This window comes from Melospiza melodia, chromosome 3 (genome assembly GCF_035770615.1).
Source record: "Melospiza melodia melodia isolate bMelMel2 chromosome 3, bMelMel2.pri, whole genome shotgun sequence".
Lineage (NCBI taxonomy): Eukaryota > Metazoa > Chordata > Aves > Passeriformes > Passerellidae > Melospiza > Melospiza melodia.
The window spans coordinates 34,692,205-34,712,749 of NC_086196.1; the positions used below are offsets into that span (position 1 = coordinate 34,692,205).

A 20,545-nucleotide genomic window follows, 5' to 3' on the forward strand; every position below is an offset into this window, starting at 1 on the left:
GTTACTTCAAGGCCATTCTCTTTGAACACACAGCCTGAATAAAAACTTAATTTTCATTCGTGCCTCTATCAAGTTCAAAGATTCAACAAGCCCATCTGGTAGAAGGCAAAAAGCCCAAACAGAATTTTTAATGTGTTCAGAAAATCACATGAAAATTCCCCAGCCTACAACTCTGCTAAACATAACACTGCAAAGGATTTTGTTGCTCATCTTCTGGAGCCTACCTTCAGTTTAACCCCAGATGTATGTCATGAATTTCTGCTGTTCTTACAATGTGTATTCTCAGAAGAGGTCCTCCAGGTACCAAACAGCACAGGCCAAAAAAGAGGAAATGTTACAGGATGTAATCAACATCTAAGACAAGCAAAAGGATCTGCGGGGTGTGGGAGGGATTCTAACTACCAAAAATCATGGCTCCCTTTAGGCAGCTTTGGAAGTACGAGAGTGACCATATATAACAATATTTGTAACACTAAGAACTATGAACTTTCCATAGGGAAAAGCAAAACTCTTAATATTAATATTTAATGATGATAAGATTTTTACATGCATGTGTGTGTGTGTGTGTGTGTACACATCTGTGCATATCTACACATGCAAGCATGCTTCTCCCAAGTCTTTCCATCCTTAGACTCACTGTGAGTTGCTGGAGCCACACCTTTCTATATCACTGCCCTTTTCAAAGTGATAGTTCAGCTTCCTAGGCCATGGTTTCATGACCTACTTGTAAATCTACTTTGACTTAAGAGACACAGGTGTATAGGAGAAAGGTAAAGGGGCTTCACTAGCCATTAAAACTGGCTGCTGCAGTTGTCAGATGTCTGACTGCCAACCTGCTGGTAAAGTTATGGCTGTGCTGCTATTGCCCATTGGTAGAATGAGTTGAGGATTAAAATAAGCAGATAACTCACTTGCAATCCAGGTGCTGAAAGCATAAAACACCACAGGGAACAGGCTCAACACCAAAGGACTCTAGTACATTTATATGTGTTTACTTTGGATTTCAGTTTGGCACCACAACCTAAGCTTGTATAACAGCAACAGCAAAAAATGACATGCACTGACACTGGTTCATATCTTCAGATATTAAAGAAATTAGTGTACAACTCTCTGCCTTATCTGTGCAGAGCCTGGGTTGCCTTTCACCAGCTTCATCTGTGCTGTGCTGCATTCCTGCTAGACAATCTATCTGCAAGGGCTGGCAAGAGAGCAAGAATCTCACTTTGCAAATGCTGTTTCCACCATGGCTCAAAAGAGAGACTTTTCAGAATTCATTGTGATAAGTGAACACAACATAGACAAAATGTATAGCTCCTCCAGCTCCTTCCCTGGCTTGAAATGGAATGAGAAAAACTTATATGTAGGTGCTTTGACCACAAAGTTACTACTTAGACTTGTACCCCTGTGAGCGAACATATAAAAGTGGATCCAACACAATGTAAGAAATTTGCTGAAAACAACACAATTTCACAAAAACCTCAGCTTTGGTGAAAGTTGGCATTTGTCAGTGAAAATCCATTTATCACCCAAACACTTCTTCATATGCTCTAATCTCAGCTCCTACCTTATCAAATGGACCAAAATCTTCAGAGGCAGATTCTTCACCATTCCACATCAGTGTAACTGTGCTGAGACAAACAGCACAGCCACGGGAATTCAAATAGCACAAAAGGAAATTACCTTCTGCATTGCACTCTGGCAGGCCATCCAGCCCCAGGAGCAAGTTGCCTTCATCATCATACTCCCCGTAGGTGCCTGGAGGACAGGTGGGTGCCGGTTTCTCGGTGGGTTGCTCAGTGGTGGTCGGCTCTGGAGTGGTCGTGGTGCTGGTGGTGGTTGTAGCAACAGTTGTTGTAGTGGTTGTGGTGGTGGTCGTGGTAGTTGTTGTAGGTACTGTTGTAGTAGTAGTTGAGGGAGTGGTTGTTTTCTTAACCATCTCAAGACCAATCAGAGGCTTTCCTCCAAGGCTTATTATTGGTTTATCTTGTGCACTCGCTACAGGTTTACTAAACCTGCTATGTCCAAACAAAGGTAATCCATCAGGACTCACCATTGGAGCACCCTTTTCATCTAAGAAAGAACAAAACCAAAAAAATCTCACCGTTAATCCACTTCAGGTTTATGGGATTAAGCATTACTGTGTTTTATCACAGTAGATGCCACAAAAGCACTGAATAGAGTGAATAGAGCCTTCTGTAAGTAAACTAACAGAGAAGAAGAGTGTTACTTAGGAAAGAGCCATGGCTAAGGAAGCTGGAAAATGGTTCAGAAGAACCTCAAAAAAACTGCAGTGGTGTTCACATTTTTCAGCTGTTTGATAAACACTCCAGGGAGGATTCATTTCAGAATCACAATGTTCAGACAATGATGGCATTTCATCTAAGTCACTCTCATCAACTAACTGTTGATGAAATGTAAGATGAATCCATATTCTGTTCCTTAATGTCAAACACGTGCAAGGAAAATCTGGGATGAGCTGGCAAGATGCTATCACTGCAGATAAGCTTGTGCACCAAGTTCTGTGTACTGTAAATATTCATGGTGGCCAGGTTAACAATGGGCACTGAATTTGTATTCAAGAGATCTGTACAGATGGACTGACATGCAAACAGCAGTCTTCAGAGAACACAAACAGGGTTTCTTACTATTTGTGGTCAGCTTTAGAAGAAAAAAATGAAACTAACACATCCATATGGCTGGTACAGTGCTAGCAGTGGGGAATAATTACTCCTATGTAAACAAAGATATAAACAATCATCAACCCTTATTCTACTCATCAGTCTGGCTCAGTTCTGGCTCAGTTCTGCAGTCCTTTCTAATGCTGATACAAGTGAGATGGACTTGAGTGATTCTTGGAGTCTCACAGGGTGACTCAAAGCCTCCCCAGGTCCTGCAATGTGCTGACTTGAGGTACAAGCACAGTGTACCTCAAGTACAAATGGCTTGCAGGGGACCTGGGGATGCCTGAAGCATTCAACAGCTCAAAGATTTGTACCATATGTACAACTACAGAGCTTTTCTCTGTAAGAAGGAAGTTGTAACTTACCAACAATTGTACGTCCATCCCCTCCTAATTTCACTCGGAGAGGGTTGCCTTGGGAGTCTTGGAGGTACTTTCCTTCAGCATTTAACACTAGCCCTCGGTCAAGATCTACAATCTAAAAGCAATAGATGGACTCAAGTTTAGCTAATGCAAGAGGAGATGAAAATAAATTCAACGAAATTTCAATTTGCAGAAACAGAAATCCTGGGGAAATTCAGACTCTAAGTGTGATGCTCAGGAATAGCTACAACGCACTGGAACTTTTAAAACTTAGTGTATAGTAATCACTGAAGTACAATTGCTGAAGAAAGCAGATTCCCAGGAACTGGGGTCCAGAGCTGCACAGCCATATTCATATCACGTACTGTAGCTCTCATGTGCAAATGAGCAAATCCTTTGATTTTCTTGGGCTGCACCACTCCTAAGGTGAATTCCTGTAATACTGATTTCAGTATGACGCTGAGCCATTTTGAAGATGGGATTTAGAATTATGTCTAACTAAAAAAAAATTAAATGTTAGACTAGTTACTTTATTTTGAAACGGTAGTGAAAACAAAGTAGCTAAGATTTTAATTGGGGTAGGAGACTGAAGAAAAGCCTCTGTCTCGTAAAGCAAATATGTCTGAGAGCTTGGACTGAATTCCAGAGCTAACTGAAGTTAAAATTCAGTCCTTTTTGCTATTTCAACCCAAAATAGCTGAACTTTATGCTGTTTTAACCTGAGGTAACAGACACTCAGCCACAGAACACAAAAATGCAAAAGGTGTTAAGTACTGTGAGGAAACTGGGAAGGAGACAGAAACAGCAATTCCAGGTTGGCAAGACAGACTTACATCTGGTGCTGAGAAAAAGACTGCAGCAGGAAGGACAGCAGATTATGAGATCAGTCTCTGAAGCCCTCCAGGCACCAGATTTGGCATAGATCCTCTTGCTTTGCAAGGTGTTCATCCTTCTAGCAGTAATGCCTTCCCCTCAAGAGGCAGAGAAATGCCTCATGGCATTCCAAGGACCTTCCTAGCCCACTTCCCGGAATCCATTTGAAGGACTTTGGGTATCCTTGTCAAAATGCCTCCCTTGAATGTGACACACCTGATGCACTTTTTAATGTTCCTCTAATGAAAAGGGTAAGACTGAAGTGGCCATAAAATAAATGTGTTTATGTGTCATGCCAGGTGCAAGCAGCTCTGCTGATGCCAGGGAGGCTGATCACAAAATCCTACTGCTCAGCTCTTGGGAAAACATGCAGGAAGCACCAGTTCCTTCCCTTGCTTTCCTTGGTTAAAAACTCATTGTAAAGGATGTTAAAAGACAATGTATGGGCATGTACACAGCTTGTGGGGCTTTCCTATCAATGGTATCAGAGCTCTTCTGCATATACCTTGGGAAACATGAGGAAACAAAAATCTACGTAAGTGCATTTAAAGCATTGTGACAGTTATGGAGGCACTTTTTATTTCAGAAGTCTTGCTCAGGAGCTTCTACCTGGAGTGAGAGTCTGGGAGAAGCATTGCTGAGCACATCTTTCACAGCAGCTATTCCAGGCAATCTCCACTCACAGTGCACAGCAAAGAGCCCACTGTGTCAAGAGTCCCCAAGCCACTGGGGAGCACAAATCTCCTTGACTTTGATGAAAAAATGTTTCTCTAAATTTAACAGGAGCAATGTTATGGTTTAAAATTTAACCCATCAGACTGAATTTAAATTTAAATTTAAATTTAAAATGTTAAAATAACAAAACCCAGAAATTGTCTTTAGATTTTGGTGAAACAGTGGAAACTAAACCACTAAGAATAGCTTCACTTTAAAGCTGCATTGACTGAGGGCACTGCTTGCCTGCGTTTTCTTAATGAAAATACAAGTACAATGAAAGGTCAAAACATCTTGAATTTAGAGAGAAGGTCACCCTACCCACTTTGCTCCTTGAGGGCCATTGATTACTTTCTGTCCGCTTGGTTTTCCATTATTACCAGGAATTACTTTACCATTTCCATTTCCGTTTCCATTTCCATTTTTCATTGTAAGATTTGGTCTGCCATTATAACCTGAAACAGGGAAGAAAACACACTATTCTGAAGAAAGCTGTGCAAGCCATATTTTAAATTGCAAGTAAATGCATTTTCTGGCTGATCTGAGTATAAACAATAACAGAAAGAGGCCTCACCACACTCCACAAACCAGGCACTCCACTTCTTCTTGGAGCAACTGTTGTGACACTGTCAGATTTTTGCAACTGACACAAGAATCTGAAATTCTTCTTCTGAAGAGGTTAAACACTCATTGTTCATCTCTATCTTGTTAATTTGGTCTATTTTTTTTTTCTTAAGAAAGCAGGGCAACATTTCTTCATGGCACTACAGTCATTAAAATGTTTGTGATCTTTGTAAATGATCTTTCAGACATGAGATGAAGGAAGAAACCATTATTAAACACAACCACTTGTTCAGTCATATCCTTATACAAAGCTGTAGTGATAAACTGAAATGAGAGGGCATAGGAATTATCTCTACTCCTATATTTTTAACTTGGAAAATGAAGGAATCTCCTTCTCTAGCTAAAAAACTACTGCTAAACAGAAGTACAGTCACGTCAGAAGTGGAGAAGCAGTAGCACTGAGCTGTAGGCGCCCCAGCTCTGAAAGGGTAGCAACTTTCACATCTTATCTCAGAGACTTGCTTCCAGAAAAATATAGTGGGAAAAAAATATAGACCGGGAAAAAAATTAACTGAACACTTGCTGGCTATAACTTCACAATTGCATTGCTGGTAGTAACCTTAAATAACCTCCATAGAGAAATCTGTTATTTTTTTCAGTCATACATCTCATCCCCCATGGTATTATTCAAAGCTCTTTAAGCTGGTGAATCTCTACACAACACTGAGTCTGACTAAAGCATATCAGATGCAACAGCCCAGATATACAGTCCTCATTGTGGAACAGGAAGGCCACTTCAAACCAAACATTACTACCTACAGAAAACACAGAAGGTATTTACTAAAACATTTACTAAAACATTCAGGTCACTAAATACTATTTTGCATGTCCATGCACTGGAGGGAGAAAAGGTATTTCTACCTAGCATAGGTGACATGAAGAATAAATACCTTGATCTGTAGTGGACCCTCTATTCTACTAGGTCTGCAGATATTCTGTCAGAAACAAGCCTCTAACTTTTGGGGAAATCACAGCCATAACGGTACTAGATGGTCTGGCAGTGATGGACAGCAGGTATAGGCAACAGGTATGGGCAATCCTGAGCTGATGGTTAGAAAAAAGAGGAAAGTGACTTAAAAAATCATCAAAGAAAACATGGAATGCCAGGGCATCATGAGGAAACACTTCACTGTCTAGGCATGGGCAAGGTGGTACTATGGAACCTACAAAAGGCTTTTAGCAATCCATGATGAAGAGCTATGTACCTGAGAGGCTGGCATATTCTGAGTACAAATGAGCTCTCAATGAGCATTTGGTGAAGTCATTGCTCAAAAAGGAACTTTTCCAATTTAGCACCTAACTCTGTCACCCTCTTTGCGGATCATGGGATCCTGTGCAGATCAGACCACAGGAGAAAGGGTCTGGGGCACCACATTACACCAAATAGGCAATGTCCCCAAGAACTGGGCTTCCCGGCTACCACCAAAATAAAAAGCAACACATTATACTAAATAATTGAACCTGTATCCTGCTGGAGAACTTTTCATCTAAATGCTGACTCTAGGAAAAACACAATTAGTGACATTAGTACAACAAAGGCAGGATACCTGGTCTATAAGGAGGTCTAACAAATTGGCGCTGGGAAGGGCTCCCTAGCCTGGAGTTCAGTAGTCGCTGACGAGGAGATGAAGTGGAAGAAACTGCTGGAGAAATGGTGTGTGTGGTGGTAGATGCAGAAGAACGTGGCCAGACAAAGCTTGGTTTAGATGGGGTATGTTTGTTAGAGGACTGAGTAGTCTGTGATGCTGTGGCAGAGCTTCTTGGTGATTCAGGAGGAGACATTTTTAATATTGAAGGTTTTTCCATCTCTTCTTCTTCAGAACTTAGTTTGTGAGGTAGAAGAGTGTCCATAGATTTTCTTTTATTGCTAGCAGTGTCTTCATATACATTTTTGTTACCTCTAGAAACAGAAGGGGACCGTTTTGCAGCCAAAGATGTGGGTTTCTCTTCCATTTCTTTCTGATCATATTCACTGTAATAATCATCCTCTTCATTAGAAACTGACTGATGAGATTTAGATGAAGAGGGGGAAGGAACTTTTTGAGGAAGTTCAGTGTTAGACATTTTTGAGGGCAACAAGCCCTTTTTTTTCTCTGTTTGGGATGCTGTTCTTGTAGCAACCCCTGAGCGAGTAGGCAACGAAGGACGAGTTTGTCTCGAAGTGTGTGACAGCCTTTGATTATACTGGCTGTCTTTTGCTGTATCACTGGCAGAACTGGAGTCTGGCTGAGTGTGTTTTGGCTTGTAGGAAGGTACCTGAGAACCTGTCTGCTGTTGCTTTGATTGAGATGAACTTGAGCTTCCCTGAGAGAAAGAAGCAGATAATCCCCTAGAAGAGGACACCTCTTTAAGAAACACAGAGTGCCTGCTTGCTCTGTCACTGCCTTCTGTTTCATCCTCATCATCCTCTTCCTGCAACTCTTCATTACTTTGGGATGAGACGGCGCGGTGGGATGGGAGGCGTCGGCCCCTTGAATGCAGGATGGAAGGACTGGTTTGTGCCCTCTGTGGAGGCTCTGAGTGGGAGGTCTTCTCCACTGGCAGACGAGAAGAGAGCGTCTTTCTAGGCAAAGACTCGCTTGGTTTTGATCGAGCAAGCTTTTCTTTTACCTCTCGATTGCCCTGCTCTTCAGGTTTGGATTTGGAAAGAGATGACTGCAAATGAGAATGTTTTTCTGGAGCAGCTGTTTGGCTTTGTTGTTCTGAGTCAGAGTGGGGTGATTTTTCACCATGTGTCTCTCCGGAGCGAGAATCAGGACCAGGATTTCTTCTCTTGGAATAGATTGCTGAAGAAGACTGCCTGGAAGAGGGCAGAGAAGGAAATAAGGGGTTTTCCTCTTCCGAGTCCTCCCTATAATTCTTATCAACATCCTTTCCATTGGATTTGGCACTGGTGGAGGAGCGAGAGTGAGGTGAAGTGTAAGCAGGAACAGCAGACCTTGATGAGCCTGCCGCCGCAGCTGATTTTGAATCCTTCCATGTGCGGGAACTGGAGCCTGAGGATAGCCTTGTTTGCTGTGACCTAGAACTTGGTTGTTCTGCTCTGTCCTCTGCTTCTTCACTGTCAAACTCATTATGGCTATTACGAGCGTGGGAGTCTGCTGATTTGGAAGCAGGTTGGTGTGAACGGCCTAGAGAGCCAGACCTACTGCGATGGCCTGAGACAGCCTCGTGAGAGACAGCAGACTGCCGACTCGATGGCGAGGCCTGGCGACCGGGCTCTGAGGCTTTAGAAGACACTTTCACCAGCACGGGGTCAGGCTTCCCTTCCACATTACTCACAAGACCATTACTTTTGGCAGGCAGAGGCTGGGAAGAGGACTTAGAAGGCACATTGTTGTTGCTTTGCCTCAACTGTTTGGTTTCATTATCTGTGTATCTGGGAACGGATGAGGCAGAAGAGTGTCGTGCTGAGGATGGTAACAGTGCTGGTGGCTCACGTTCCTCTGTGCTCTTCTGGCTTGACACCTCAGATGTGTGGGTTTGGACAGACACCCTTCCTGAGGCAAGGACAGGGTGGATTGGCCGACTAGGGGACAAGGGTTTAATATTCCTCCTCTGATCCTGGGCTTTTGGTGGTGACGTTGTAGCTTCCTGGGATGAATCATGATCATCCGTCACCTCAGTGGATTGGAGGTCAGATTCCAACTCTCCTGTCTTTCTAGAAGGTAACTGAGATTTACTTAGGACTCCTCGAGTCAAGATTTTGTTCTTATACTCAGAAAGAAGACTCTTTTTATCACTAACACTAGGTGAATGAACAGGCAGCTGCTTAGAAGAAGGTGACAGCTGGGCTTTTGAAGAAACAGAAGAACTTTGAGAAGGAGATGAGCCAGCATTCCCAGTCTTTTTAGCGTCTGAATTATCTTGGATATTTGTCTTTTGCTGAGCAACTGAATCCTCATGAGCAGCTAGAGGCAAAAAGAAGTGTTTATTTGCAACAATAGAAGATTCATAAAAACTGACCAAAAGCAGAAAACACCCAGGTAGCAAGAACAAAACTTATGAGAATATGGGACAATAATTATTACTGCATTAACCAGGCTGTGGAGTCCAGCCAAGATAAGTTTTGGGTTGTAGGAAGGTACCTATGTGGAATTACTGTAGCTTGGGTAAAACTTAGAACAATTAAAATGAAATATCTAAAATCAGGAACTGCAACACCATTTCAGGGGAACCAAATCTTCAGCAGAATTTAGTCATGTGGATGGCATGGTGCTGCATTATCCCACGTTAGGCTGTGGCCCATCTTTTTAGCTAACCCAGCAAATATTCTGTCCCTACAACAGTAACTTTTTGGCAAGAGCCAAACACAAGGAGTAGTATCTAAGACACTAAAGTGACTTTTAAGAGTGGGAGCTGTCAGGAACAGAGTAGTCAAAACCCCAGAGCATTGCACTCATTGGCTTTTGGATAACAAGAACACATGGTGTTGTCATAGATTATGGCATGCATTTATTTAAGAGGCTAAAATGTCCATAAAAATAACTTTTTGCATGCTGCAGAGTGACAAAGACTTATTTGGGCAATATAATGATGAAAAGAGCAAGCAAAAACAATACCAAGGAACTCAAATCCCACAGGTCAGACAGAGTGCAGAGGAGTTGAGTCAGTAAGAATTAACACAGCTGGAACCAAGGCAACAGTAGGTGAACTGCAGCACTGGTTCATGGCTTGGTGCTCACCTGCTGGGATGGCGACACTGAAGGCTTTTGACTGAGGACCCGGTCCCCTCCTGTTTGCTGCGCGAATTTTGAAAATATAGCGCTCCCCAGCCTGCAGACCATCTATTATGGCTGATGTTGTAGCTCCAGAGTAGGTGATGGACTTTGCTCCAAATGGCTTGAGAGCCGGGGCGTATGAAAGAATGTATTCTGAAATGATTTGGCAGACGGTTGGAAGGAGGAAACTGAAAACAGTCCTGTTTCCAGCGGACAGACTGTATGGGTAGGATGAATTAGAACGTGCATTACTAAAATTAATACACTGGCAATGCACGCCGAGTCAACAGCTGGAGTATAAAGACATGAGAGAGAGATACACGTATATATGTAGGTTAAGTTGAATATTTGTTCTTATTCAGAAGAGATACTTCTACCAGAAAATATCAGCACTGCAGATTTGCCAAATGGTAGCAACATCACGTCTGTCCAACAAATTCTAAATATGACACACTGTGCTTAGTCAGAGCTGGGGTCAAACACCACGGCAGAGAGAGCAAAGCAAGGTCTGGTTGCCACTTTGAAACTCCCCTTGCTCTCACCTTCGAGTTTTGAATTACTGTGATACCTGTGCTCTGTCTTAGCTTTCTGTGTTGAGAGAAATTTCACCCCTATAGGAACAATTCTGGGCATGAAGAGGAATCTTCCCATTATTCTCCCAAGAAGTGCAGGTGAAATGTCAGATATGTGCAAGCTCTGTTTTCTTTTCAAATCCTCTGTAAGAGGCACAGGTATCAGACAAAACCAGGGTTTTGATAATAAATTTCACGGGCTGCCAGCTTTCTCTCTCTACACAAAAACCCACAATAATACCTGAGGAGCCACAGTGCCACAATGAGAAAAATCTAGAATATAACGGCGTTTTTTTTTTTCTGAAAGTGACTCCATATTTATTGTGTTAAGAAATAAGGCATGCACAGTTCATCAAAATCAAGGGAAAAATCATTGATATTTTATATGCAAATAAATTTAATGCTCCACTGAAAAACAAATCAAGGTATCGGAAGGCACGAATCCTTTTTCTTTGAATATTTTTTCTTTTCCTTCTTTTTACACAAGCATTGCTTCCATGGCAGAGACACTGGTGTAGCTTCTGATAACTCTTAAATGACTACTGGAGAACACTGTTTCCCATTATTTTAATTTGTGGTATAAATACAAAAAAGGACAGGATTGAAAAACAAAAGGATCAAAAGAAAAAAATTCCTTATTACCACATGGTATCAAAATGACCATGAAATGCTAATTCAGTGATTTTATTTAGCCAGTAAAAATATCTTGTCATTTATTTAGTTTAAAAATAAGACATCTCCTGTAACACTTCATACTCAAACAATGATATATTAGATGTGTATAAGCATTCAGCCCTTAAATATTAGGTATCTTTATTGCCTTGGATGAATGATCTAATAAGAATGCAGACAAAACTGCACAAAGGGCTACAGATTGGTCAAAATTAGGAGCAGACTTGAAATATCAGAAAATGTCCCTGCATGACCCTTCTTACAGAAATAATGATTCTTGGACACAACTGCAGCTCCGTTGAAGTAATTGGCAAGCCTTCTACTGACTTCAAAAAGGGAAGGAATTCCACCACTGTCCTGAAGAACACATAAAGCAGGTCTTGCAGACACGGTGTACCTCCCTCCAGGCCAATGATTTTTCAAATCCTGAGATGCTGTAGCGCTGATAAGGGACCTCCAACAACTTGTGCAATTTGAGAACACAATCTCGTTAACCACTGAAGAACAGGAGGCTAAAAAATCAGCCTCATTTTCATAGGGAAACAGGGAAAAATCCCAGAAAGAGCTTTTTCTTTTTCTTTAATTCTATGCAAATCTTAGCCAACTGGCAAACTATCTTTATGACTATGTCCAATAACATTATAGTACACAAGATTTATGCCTGAGATCTTCTGAAATCAGATTTGTGTTTGCTTCTTAAGCTGAGGATTTCCTTCCATGACAAACTAGAAATAAAACACAACATAAACTCACTCACTTTCTTGGCAACTACCCAACTTTTTCCTCTACAACTAATTCTTTAAAATCTTTCTGGAAACTTCCTTCTTGAGCCTCATTTTGACCTGCCTATTAATGGAAGAAGAGATAAAATGTGCATGCATGATACCCCAGGAACCTCTGTGACATGCCAGGCAGACAGTGACAGTGGCTTCTCTGTGGCACTGTGGAGACACTGGGCTGGAAACATGAAAATCTTGCTTAGGTTTAATCAAATGAAAGAATCCTGGCACAGCCAAGGTTCCAGCTTACTGCAGGGCAGCAGTCTGCCTTTGAGAACAACAGCTCCTTGAGGGAGTTAGAAACCAACAGTGAAGACTTACCTTTGACTTTTCCTTCACTCTCTGGAAGAGCATCCCAGGATGCTGCTACAGAGGTTGGTTTCCCCTTTAATGGCCAAACATCCAAATTTTCAGGTGCACTGGCAGGAGCTGGGAAACAGCCATACACAGAAGAGGCAAGTAAGAATCAGCACAGCATACACCTTTTGCTCCATAGCAGAGATTCCTATACAGCTACTTCAAAGATAAACGTGAAGAGTACACATGGCTCAGGTCCATGCTTGTCTCTGTCACATCTCTCAAAGATAAATGTGAAGAGTACACATGGCTCAGGTCCATGCTTGTCTCTGTCACATCTCTCTCTCAGACTGCCATGGCAAAATTTTATTCCATAATTTTAAGAAAAGGAAGTCTGCACAAGACTGCTATGGTGGCTTAGCCAGAATGACACAGTAATTTGTTTATTATGGAGCATTTCCCTGTACCAAAGGGGCCTGACAGCTTCTCCATGGTGGAGGGAGGATTTTAATTTGCTGTACACAAAGAGGAATGGAAGCCAGGTTGCTCTTCTCAAAGGAAGGGGCACATATAGCTGCAGGGGTCCAAGGTGCTGAACCATCCCACAAAAATACCTAAGCCACTTCCCCTTGTTCTCCTTGCACCACAAGAGCAGCTGAGTGCACTCTCCTGGTGTGCTTCACTACCACAGGGATGCAGGCAGCAGCACTGAGGCCTTTCCCACACTCTCAACCCTCTGCTGCCCCAAGCAATCCCTTGGGGCTGGCTTTCCCTCAAGTCAGCCCTGTTCCACAGCTCAAACCCTATGCCTTGTGTCAGCCCAAGGACCCTCTGAATGCATACCTGCCTCTGGGGTCCGCTGGTAAACAGACACGCTCCATTTGCCTTCCTTTTCTCCCTCCAGGATCTGGATGGCAAACTCATACATAGTGTCTGGCAGCAGGTTCTCCACCAGTGCCCGCCGGTTGGGCACCTGCTTGTAATCCCACCTTGCCGATTCCCCCTTTTCCCGATAGCGGACATTGTACTGCCTGGCACCAGAAACACAGGAAAAGGAAAGTGAGCATGTGGGAGCCCAGCAATAGCAGAACCAGAGTGGGACAGGGATGCTTTGCCCTCAAGTAGCCTTCTGGAGCTTGGGGAGGAACCTACCAAAGTGCAAACAACAAAGTACCAACAACAAAACCCTGCATGTTTTTTTCCTTTCTCTAATGGAGTGTGATTGCTTTCACCCCAAAGGATGGATTCTCCAAGATGGCTTTTTCAAGATTCTTATTCAAAACTGAGCCAGGCATGCTGGGTGGTTCCACACCCCTATCTCACTGCCCCATGGCAATGAGCATGGCTGGATTGCTGGCAGGCCCTTGCTCCCAGAGCAGCACCAGTGCCTCAGTTCCCATCTGTCTGCCTACATAACTGCTTCCACAAAGAAACAGAGAACATCTAAAATTACTAGTTTTCCTGCTGTGACTCTCAGGGCACTTCAGCCCCAGTTTGCACAGCTCTTCAGTGTTCCCAGGCCGAGCAACACAATCCAGTGCTTTCAGATCTTTGGCAGTTTCCAGCCCATTTCCTTGTTTGTTTTGGTCTCCAACTGCTGCAGCATGCTGCCACAAGCCAAGCTCTCACTCACAGGAGCCCCAGCCTGCTCAGCATCAGCTGCATGGGGTTCCTGGAGGGTCAGAGGATGCAGGGTGCAATGATGGGTGTCTTTCCCACTGCAGTGATGTGTCTTTCCCACTCCACCCACAGCATGGTCATCTCAAAGCTGTAGTCTGTTTTGACAAATCAATCCAACACTTCACCTCTGCGGGCTGTGCCTTGTCCCCCACTCCTTCTTTGCCCATGCATCTTTGGGGATTTGCTGGCTGTGGAGGTGTACCAACACTGGAATAGCCAAATAAATACCAGAGCTGGTGCTGGCAACATTTCAGAAGAGAGGTAAACCCCTGTAGTACAACACTCACACAGGTCTCTAAATTCTAATGAGCAGGGCGCTAGGAGGCAAGCTAAATTTTTCTCATAACCAACAGCAATTAAATAAACGCAAAAGCATTCAGTAGAGCATTGGAAGCAGTTCCCCTTCAGTACTCATTTAAAAACCCAGGGCTAAGTACCTATTTGCTGCGACCTTCCTCTTTTCATACAGTGGGTCAGTCCAAGTAACAAGCACAGACTGAGAGGACATAACTCGAACAGTTATGTCTTGTGCCACCTCCACCTCTTCCTCCTCTGAAAAGGCAAAACAGAACAGCATATCATTAACAACACTGGAGTTCTCATAAAAAACAGCAAATGTCTTCAACTGATGCAATTATATTCACACAGCACAGTTGATTTAGAAATACAGGTGGGAGTAGAAAACTAATTGCATTGATTACTGATGGTATTTCATGGAAAAATAATTTCTTTTGTTAGTTGTGTGTCAGCAAGACTACAGTACTAATACATTCTACTGTCCTTCAATACTCTATTTGTCCCCAAACTGTTGCCCACAGCAAATGTTTTCTAACATACTGATATTCACCATCTGCAGCAAATGCACTGCTAGAGGTACCTGGAGAGCAGAAATTTTGTCTTAAAGAAAATTCTGAGATTTTAAAATCAGCTTTCATTTTGAAGGGCAATAACACCTTCTTCAAAATTTTTTTTACAAGGGAGAATTAGTGTCTATTTAATGTTTTTGAGTGCTTCAAACAGGTTGTTTGAATTCAGCTTTAATTTATTTTATGGTGTACAAGAAAAGAAATTTAAAAACAATTGAAGTGGGCTGTTTTGACATATCAGAGTACCTTTCACAAATAATTTACAAAATTTTAAAATTAAGTGAAACTAATTTGATATTTTGAGGTTTTTAATTTTGATGAGGTTCCCTTTTCTATCTGTCCATCACAGTTGTTTTAGTCTAGTCTATCTACTGGCTAATGAGAGATTGAATATTTTTCCTTACTAGTGTAATGACAATTATTTCCAAGACTCCCAAAGGCACAGAATGTACAAGGCACGACCTTCCAGACAGAGTTTTATAGACAAGTAACATTGGAAAAAATATCAATGTCTCAGGAAAGGAAAGGACCCAGTAAACTCTGGAGGATGATCTCAGTCTCTAGGGATCTTACTCATATATGACTGAAATTCAGGGAGAGATTGCCCTTCTCTTCAGCAAGAGAAGGGCATTAGCCCAAAACCCAGCACTGCCTGCACAAATGGCAGGCAGCAGGGAGGCACGTTGCCCCTCTTCCATCAGGTTTTTAATGCACAGGGTTTTCAGACAGTTCCAGGTTTTCCATGCCAAACAGCTACCATACAAAATGGCCAAGAGGACCCATCTACTACCCACAAGTATCTTAGGGGGCCTATTGACAAAATTTTGCAATGGGAGCACCTGAAGAAAGAAAGTGAGCATGAGAAAGGAAAAGGTGCGAGATGGGATTTCAATACAGTTCAACCACAATTCTCAGTTCTGGCATAGGTGTTTGTCACCATCAAAACCTCCTAAACACTTTGCCATTCCCATGCCATTCACATCACAGTGTGAGGGGGTGAAAAAGCACACTGGTATGGAGATGGTTCAGAATCTCAGTCATCCTTTTTAACCGTGGCAGCAGCATGCAATAACTTCTTTCCAATAAAAGTGAAAACTTTTGCTGGGTTGATGCTTCTGGTAATCAACCCCTCAAAAAAGGGGTTATAGATCTGAGAGAAAGAAGGCATATCATTTTGGGGGGGCTGGCTTTGATTTAATCAAGTCTTCTCATGCAGTTACTGCAATGCGTAACATTTGTCAGTAGACAGAGAGGAGAAGATTAAAGAAAAAAAAATAAACAGGACTTCAGAAACTCAACCGACCATGTTACAAAATTATATTATTTTATTATTCCTGCTTGAATTAGAGACATCCATCAAGCTCTTTACCACAAAGAGAAAAACATAGTAGCTCTAGCACCAAAAGACTTTCTGTGTAAAAATCACAAAGCTATCTCTTTGCATCCAATTGTCTCCACTCATTGACAGTAGATGTGAAAGAAACATACCTGTGACTTTTCTTTTAGTTAAAGATGACCTATAGACAGGTTGGCTCCTTCCTTGTGAGCCCCTTGATGGTAGTGAAACAACATGAACTGATTCAGAGGCTGTGCATGCAGGGAAAAAACAGAAGGTTTCCTGTAACCTTTGTCATTTATAAGAAAGAATGGATTTCAGAGTGGTCCTACCACATGCAAGCACAATCTGAGCTATGGCTCTTCTCTCCACCCTTTCCCTCTGGTGTTAATACAACAAACTTGCACATGATGTCTCTTTAACATAGCATCAAGTTCTCCTACAATTTCTACACAATTCTCTACATAATGCCCTCACTCTGCTAAGATACAGGACACAATTATAACAAGTGTTTTCCTTTATAGGAAGAAGGGTTTTTGATACCTAGGACAGCACATTATCTGTGCTCACCTGGCAGCTGCAGGGGACTACAGAAGCGTGCTAGCTAAGCCAGGTGCTATCAGGGAAATTTCACTCACCCAGTTTTCTTGCTTCCTGGTTTTGTCGCTCTTGTGGCATCGGAGCGTAGCTCATCCTTCGGTTGCTCTCTCCATATCCACGGGGATAGCCTTGGGATCTGCTGTGTGGACCCCTGAAGCCTGCTCCATAAGGGGGTCTCCACCGAAAAGGTACCTTGCCATCTGGAGACTGGGCTCGTGCTCTCAGAGGTCTGCTTGGCATGCCTCTCTCTTCACAAAATAAGCAAACACACACACAAACCCCGTGAGAGTTACTATGGAGCACATGATATCACATTCCACATATGTCTGTTGGAAGCACATCTATAAAGATCAGAACAAAGGGCATAATTTTACAGCTTTTTAATTGTTTCTGTAAAACCAAATTGGAATAACAAGAAGATTTCCAAGTGGGATGTACAATACTTAACAGTGCCTTTTCCCAGGCCCTTCAGACAGACTGATGCAAGACCTTGAAAGTGAAAACACATCATAATACAAAGACTCCTGCCAGAAACTGGGGATGTCTTGTAGCTTTCTTGTTTAAATCTTTTCCTTTTTCTTTTTTTAAACCCTCTTTCCCCACTTCAGGCACACCGGTACCTTATTTTTTTGGGAAGAGCTAAAGTTCAGTGTAAAATGAAGCACAGAACAGTTTTACTATTAAAAGCAGGTTCTTTTCTCCTAAACCCATCTCTAATTGTTCTGTTCTCCAACAGAGGCCTATCTAAAATATCTGTTCTGCACATGCCTTCATTCCTGACTTCCCAAACTCCCATTATATGATCCCTTGAGCACTGTAAAAGGTATCTCATGCAAGTTGGGTATTTTTTAACATTTGCTGACAAGTTGGCAGCGTTCTTTTAAGAAGTCACACTGGTTCAAGGCTTAACAGCTCTTCTAGTGAAAAAAAAACTTTCCTAGTATCCAATCTAAACCTCCTTCTGGGCAACTTGAGACCATTTTCTCTTGTTCTGTCACTTACAACTTGGGAGAAGAGATTGACTCCCACCATGTTAAAACTTCCTTTCAAGCAGTTGTAAAGATTAACAAGGTCACCCCTGACACCTTTTCTCACCTATTCTTAACAACTCCAGCTCCCACAATGTTTCTTTATAAGATCTGTGCTCCAGAGCTTTCCCAGCCTTGCTGCCATTCTCTGGACTTCCCCCAGCACCTCAATGACTTTCTTGTAGTGAGGGGCCCAAAACTGGACACAGAACTCAAAGCAGTTGAGTATCACCAGTCCAAGTGCAGGGGTATGATCCCTTTCCTGGTCCTGCTGCCATGCTATTTCACATACATTTTCCTCATATCCAACCCAAACCTCCCAAACAGCTACCTGCAGCTGCTGCCCAGCATTACAGGGCTACATGTGCCTTGCTCCCACCAAGAAGTGACTTTTTGCAGCCTCCCATCAAGGAGCAGCTGGCTGCTGAGAGATGTTTCCCTATCCTCCTGTTTGTCAGATTGAGCCAGTCCCATTCCCTTAGGCTCTCACTGGAGCCCATGTGCCATTGGTAGCCACCACATCCCCAGATCCCAACATTTCTCCTGAGCATCCCAGCCCTGGCTGAGGGAAATAACACCTCTCCTCAACAAGCCATGCTCTCCCAGGTGCCTGAAGTTTTCCCAGGCTGCAGTGGAAACACACTGTGCTGGTTTTCTCTCAGAAGCCCTGTATGTTTTGGGAAGAACACTGCTTCCCCAGTCAAAGCTGCAGCTTTCATCTGCAATTAAAATAGAGAGTTGCAAGGGATGAAGGATACAAAAGGAACCAGCCCGGCCAGAAAGCCATATGGAAAGTATTCAATCTGAAACAAATGTGGTTTTAGGCAAAGAGAATTGTACCGAGCCTAAGGCTGAATGCAGGCGATCAGCTGAGATTTTAAAACCAGGGCTTTCCAAGGATTCAATTACTTTCCTCATGGTAGCACCACACTCTACTACCATTGTTCCCATTTCACTAGTTAGCTCCAGTTTCTATTTATCATTTCTCATCACAGTTTGACTGGCAGGAGTTAAAAGGCACCCAAGATGGAGTTATCAGCAATGGTTAAAATAGCATTGTTGATAACTGCTGATCCATCAAAACCAACGCTTTTGGGTGAAGTCTGTTCCAGGCTTTACAAGAAAGGGACTTCTCATTAAAAATGAAGAGCAGCAGCAGGAGCTTATCACAGCCTAGGAGCCATCAGTCTGGTCTGGGATAAGGCTGAAGGCCCTGACCTCAGCCACACAGGGGAAGATGAAGCTGGGTTCACACCTCCCCACAGAAGTACCTACAAAGTTGCTGTCCCACAAGGTTTAGCCATGCCAAAGAGTTGGCACTTCCCAGTCAGGACATTTCACACTCCTTAAGTCCCCAACAGAGTCACTGTCTTCTACAGTTACAGCCCCTCAGCATCCCCTTGTCCTGGTCTCCCGCTCTCATCTTAGTTCTGGGGAAAAAAATATGAATTTCCACAGGGAGGATAACCCTGGGACTGTAGACAGTGTGTAACAAGAGAAACTCATTGTATCCCAAAGACCAGAGTTTCGTCCTCCTAGCCAGGCTTATTCATGTTCAAAAAAATCCCTCAGAACCACCACCACCAACAAAAATCACACCAAAAAATCAGAACTATCCTAAACAAGCTACACTCACTAGAGAAGGGATGGGAGGAGTAAGTAATAAATCCAATGCTTAATTTAAGTCATTCAACTCCCAATGATGCCCCTTCCTGTGGGGATACTGAACTCCCCAGGAACAATAGTCTTAAACAGTCTTAAAATAATTAGCTACCAAGTAACCAAGTACTTGACTGAACTTAAGGTTGGGTCTTCCTCATCTGCCCATTATTTACCCCTGTAAGCATCTTCTCTTTTGTTCCAAAACTGATTTAACAGCTTTCTGAACTTCCACTCTGGTCAAACTAAATCAACTGGCAATCATCTTCAGAACTCATCTAAAGATCTACCTGCAATTACATTAAAATAAAATGCTTTCCTATAGTCTCGAAAATGAGAAAGAGTCACTCCCTTTCACTCTCTTCAGTCTAGAAATCCAACATTACTTAGAACTGCAGGAATCTTGGCCCTAAAACTGTACAGTATCTTGGCCCTAAAAATTTAGGGCTGATTAAAGCCTTGAGACTGACTTCTCACAGATGAAACGTCCACTAGTATTGCCAAAATGTCTCTGTACTGTAGGAAAGCATTTTACAAATTATGTAAGCCCAAAGCACAAGGTCTAAGCTGAGGGTAAAACATCTCTGAACAACCACACAAGGAGGCAGCTTGCCCTTGCCAAATCATACAGATTCTTCAGAGGGTCTCATCAATTATCTAGCAAAGGAAAACACAAAATAGTTCCAGAAGAAAAGGGAAGTACTGACCCCTAGCAATCAATCTGTAACTGCAGGGGAAAATATACAAGACAACTCATACCCATTAAGGTACAAAAAGTCATTGAAATTTGAGGTCACAAAAAATCAGGCACTTCAATTTACCACCACAAGTCCAGGTACAGATTTTTCCTTTTGCCTTCCATAGTCAACAAAAACTTTTCTACACTTTGTGTACCATAACTTCAGCACAGGAAAACTGGACCTATAAAAATGTGTTCTGCTGCAGAGATGGCACATAATTTGGCACAGCCAGTAGACAACATCCATATAGTTTATAAACAACTATCAATCTCTCTTTTACAGGCAGAAGCCTGGGAGACTGAGTACAGTGACCCAGCCATGACCAAAGTAACAGCTTGGAG

At 42.6% G+C, this 20,545-nt stretch overlaps 1 protein-coding gene across 1 annotated transcript in view; it reads right to left on the bottom strand.

The window, feature by feature from the left end:
- FNDC1 (fibronectin type III domain containing 1) overlaps positions 1-20,545 on the bottom strand; it is a 62,351-nt gene that overhangs the window by 22,597 nt on the left and 19,209 nt on the right. Inside the window, exons 2-11 of the mRNA XM_063151255.1 lie at positions 16,816-17,025; positions 16,330-16,428; positions 14,413-14,527; positions 13,139-13,326; positions 12,320-12,427; positions 9,940-10,128; positions 6,802-9,165; positions 4,952-5,085; positions 3,047-3,158; positions 1,681-2,070 (exon numbers count right to left, since the gene is read on the bottom strand). Coding sequence (XP_063007325.1) covers positions 1,681-2,070; positions 3,047-3,158; positions 4,952-5,085; positions 6,802-9,165; positions 9,940-10,128; positions 12,320-12,427; positions 13,139-13,326; positions 14,413-14,527; positions 16,330-16,428; positions 16,816-17,017 — 3,901 coding nt within the window. The 5' untranslated portion in view covers positions 17,018-17,025. The remainder of the gene's footprint in view (positions 1-1,680; positions 2,071-3,046; positions 3,159-4,951; positions 5,086-6,801; positions 9,166-9,939; positions 10,129-12,319; positions 12,428-13,138; positions 13,327-14,412; positions 14,528-16,329; positions 16,429-16,815; positions 17,026-20,545) is intronic.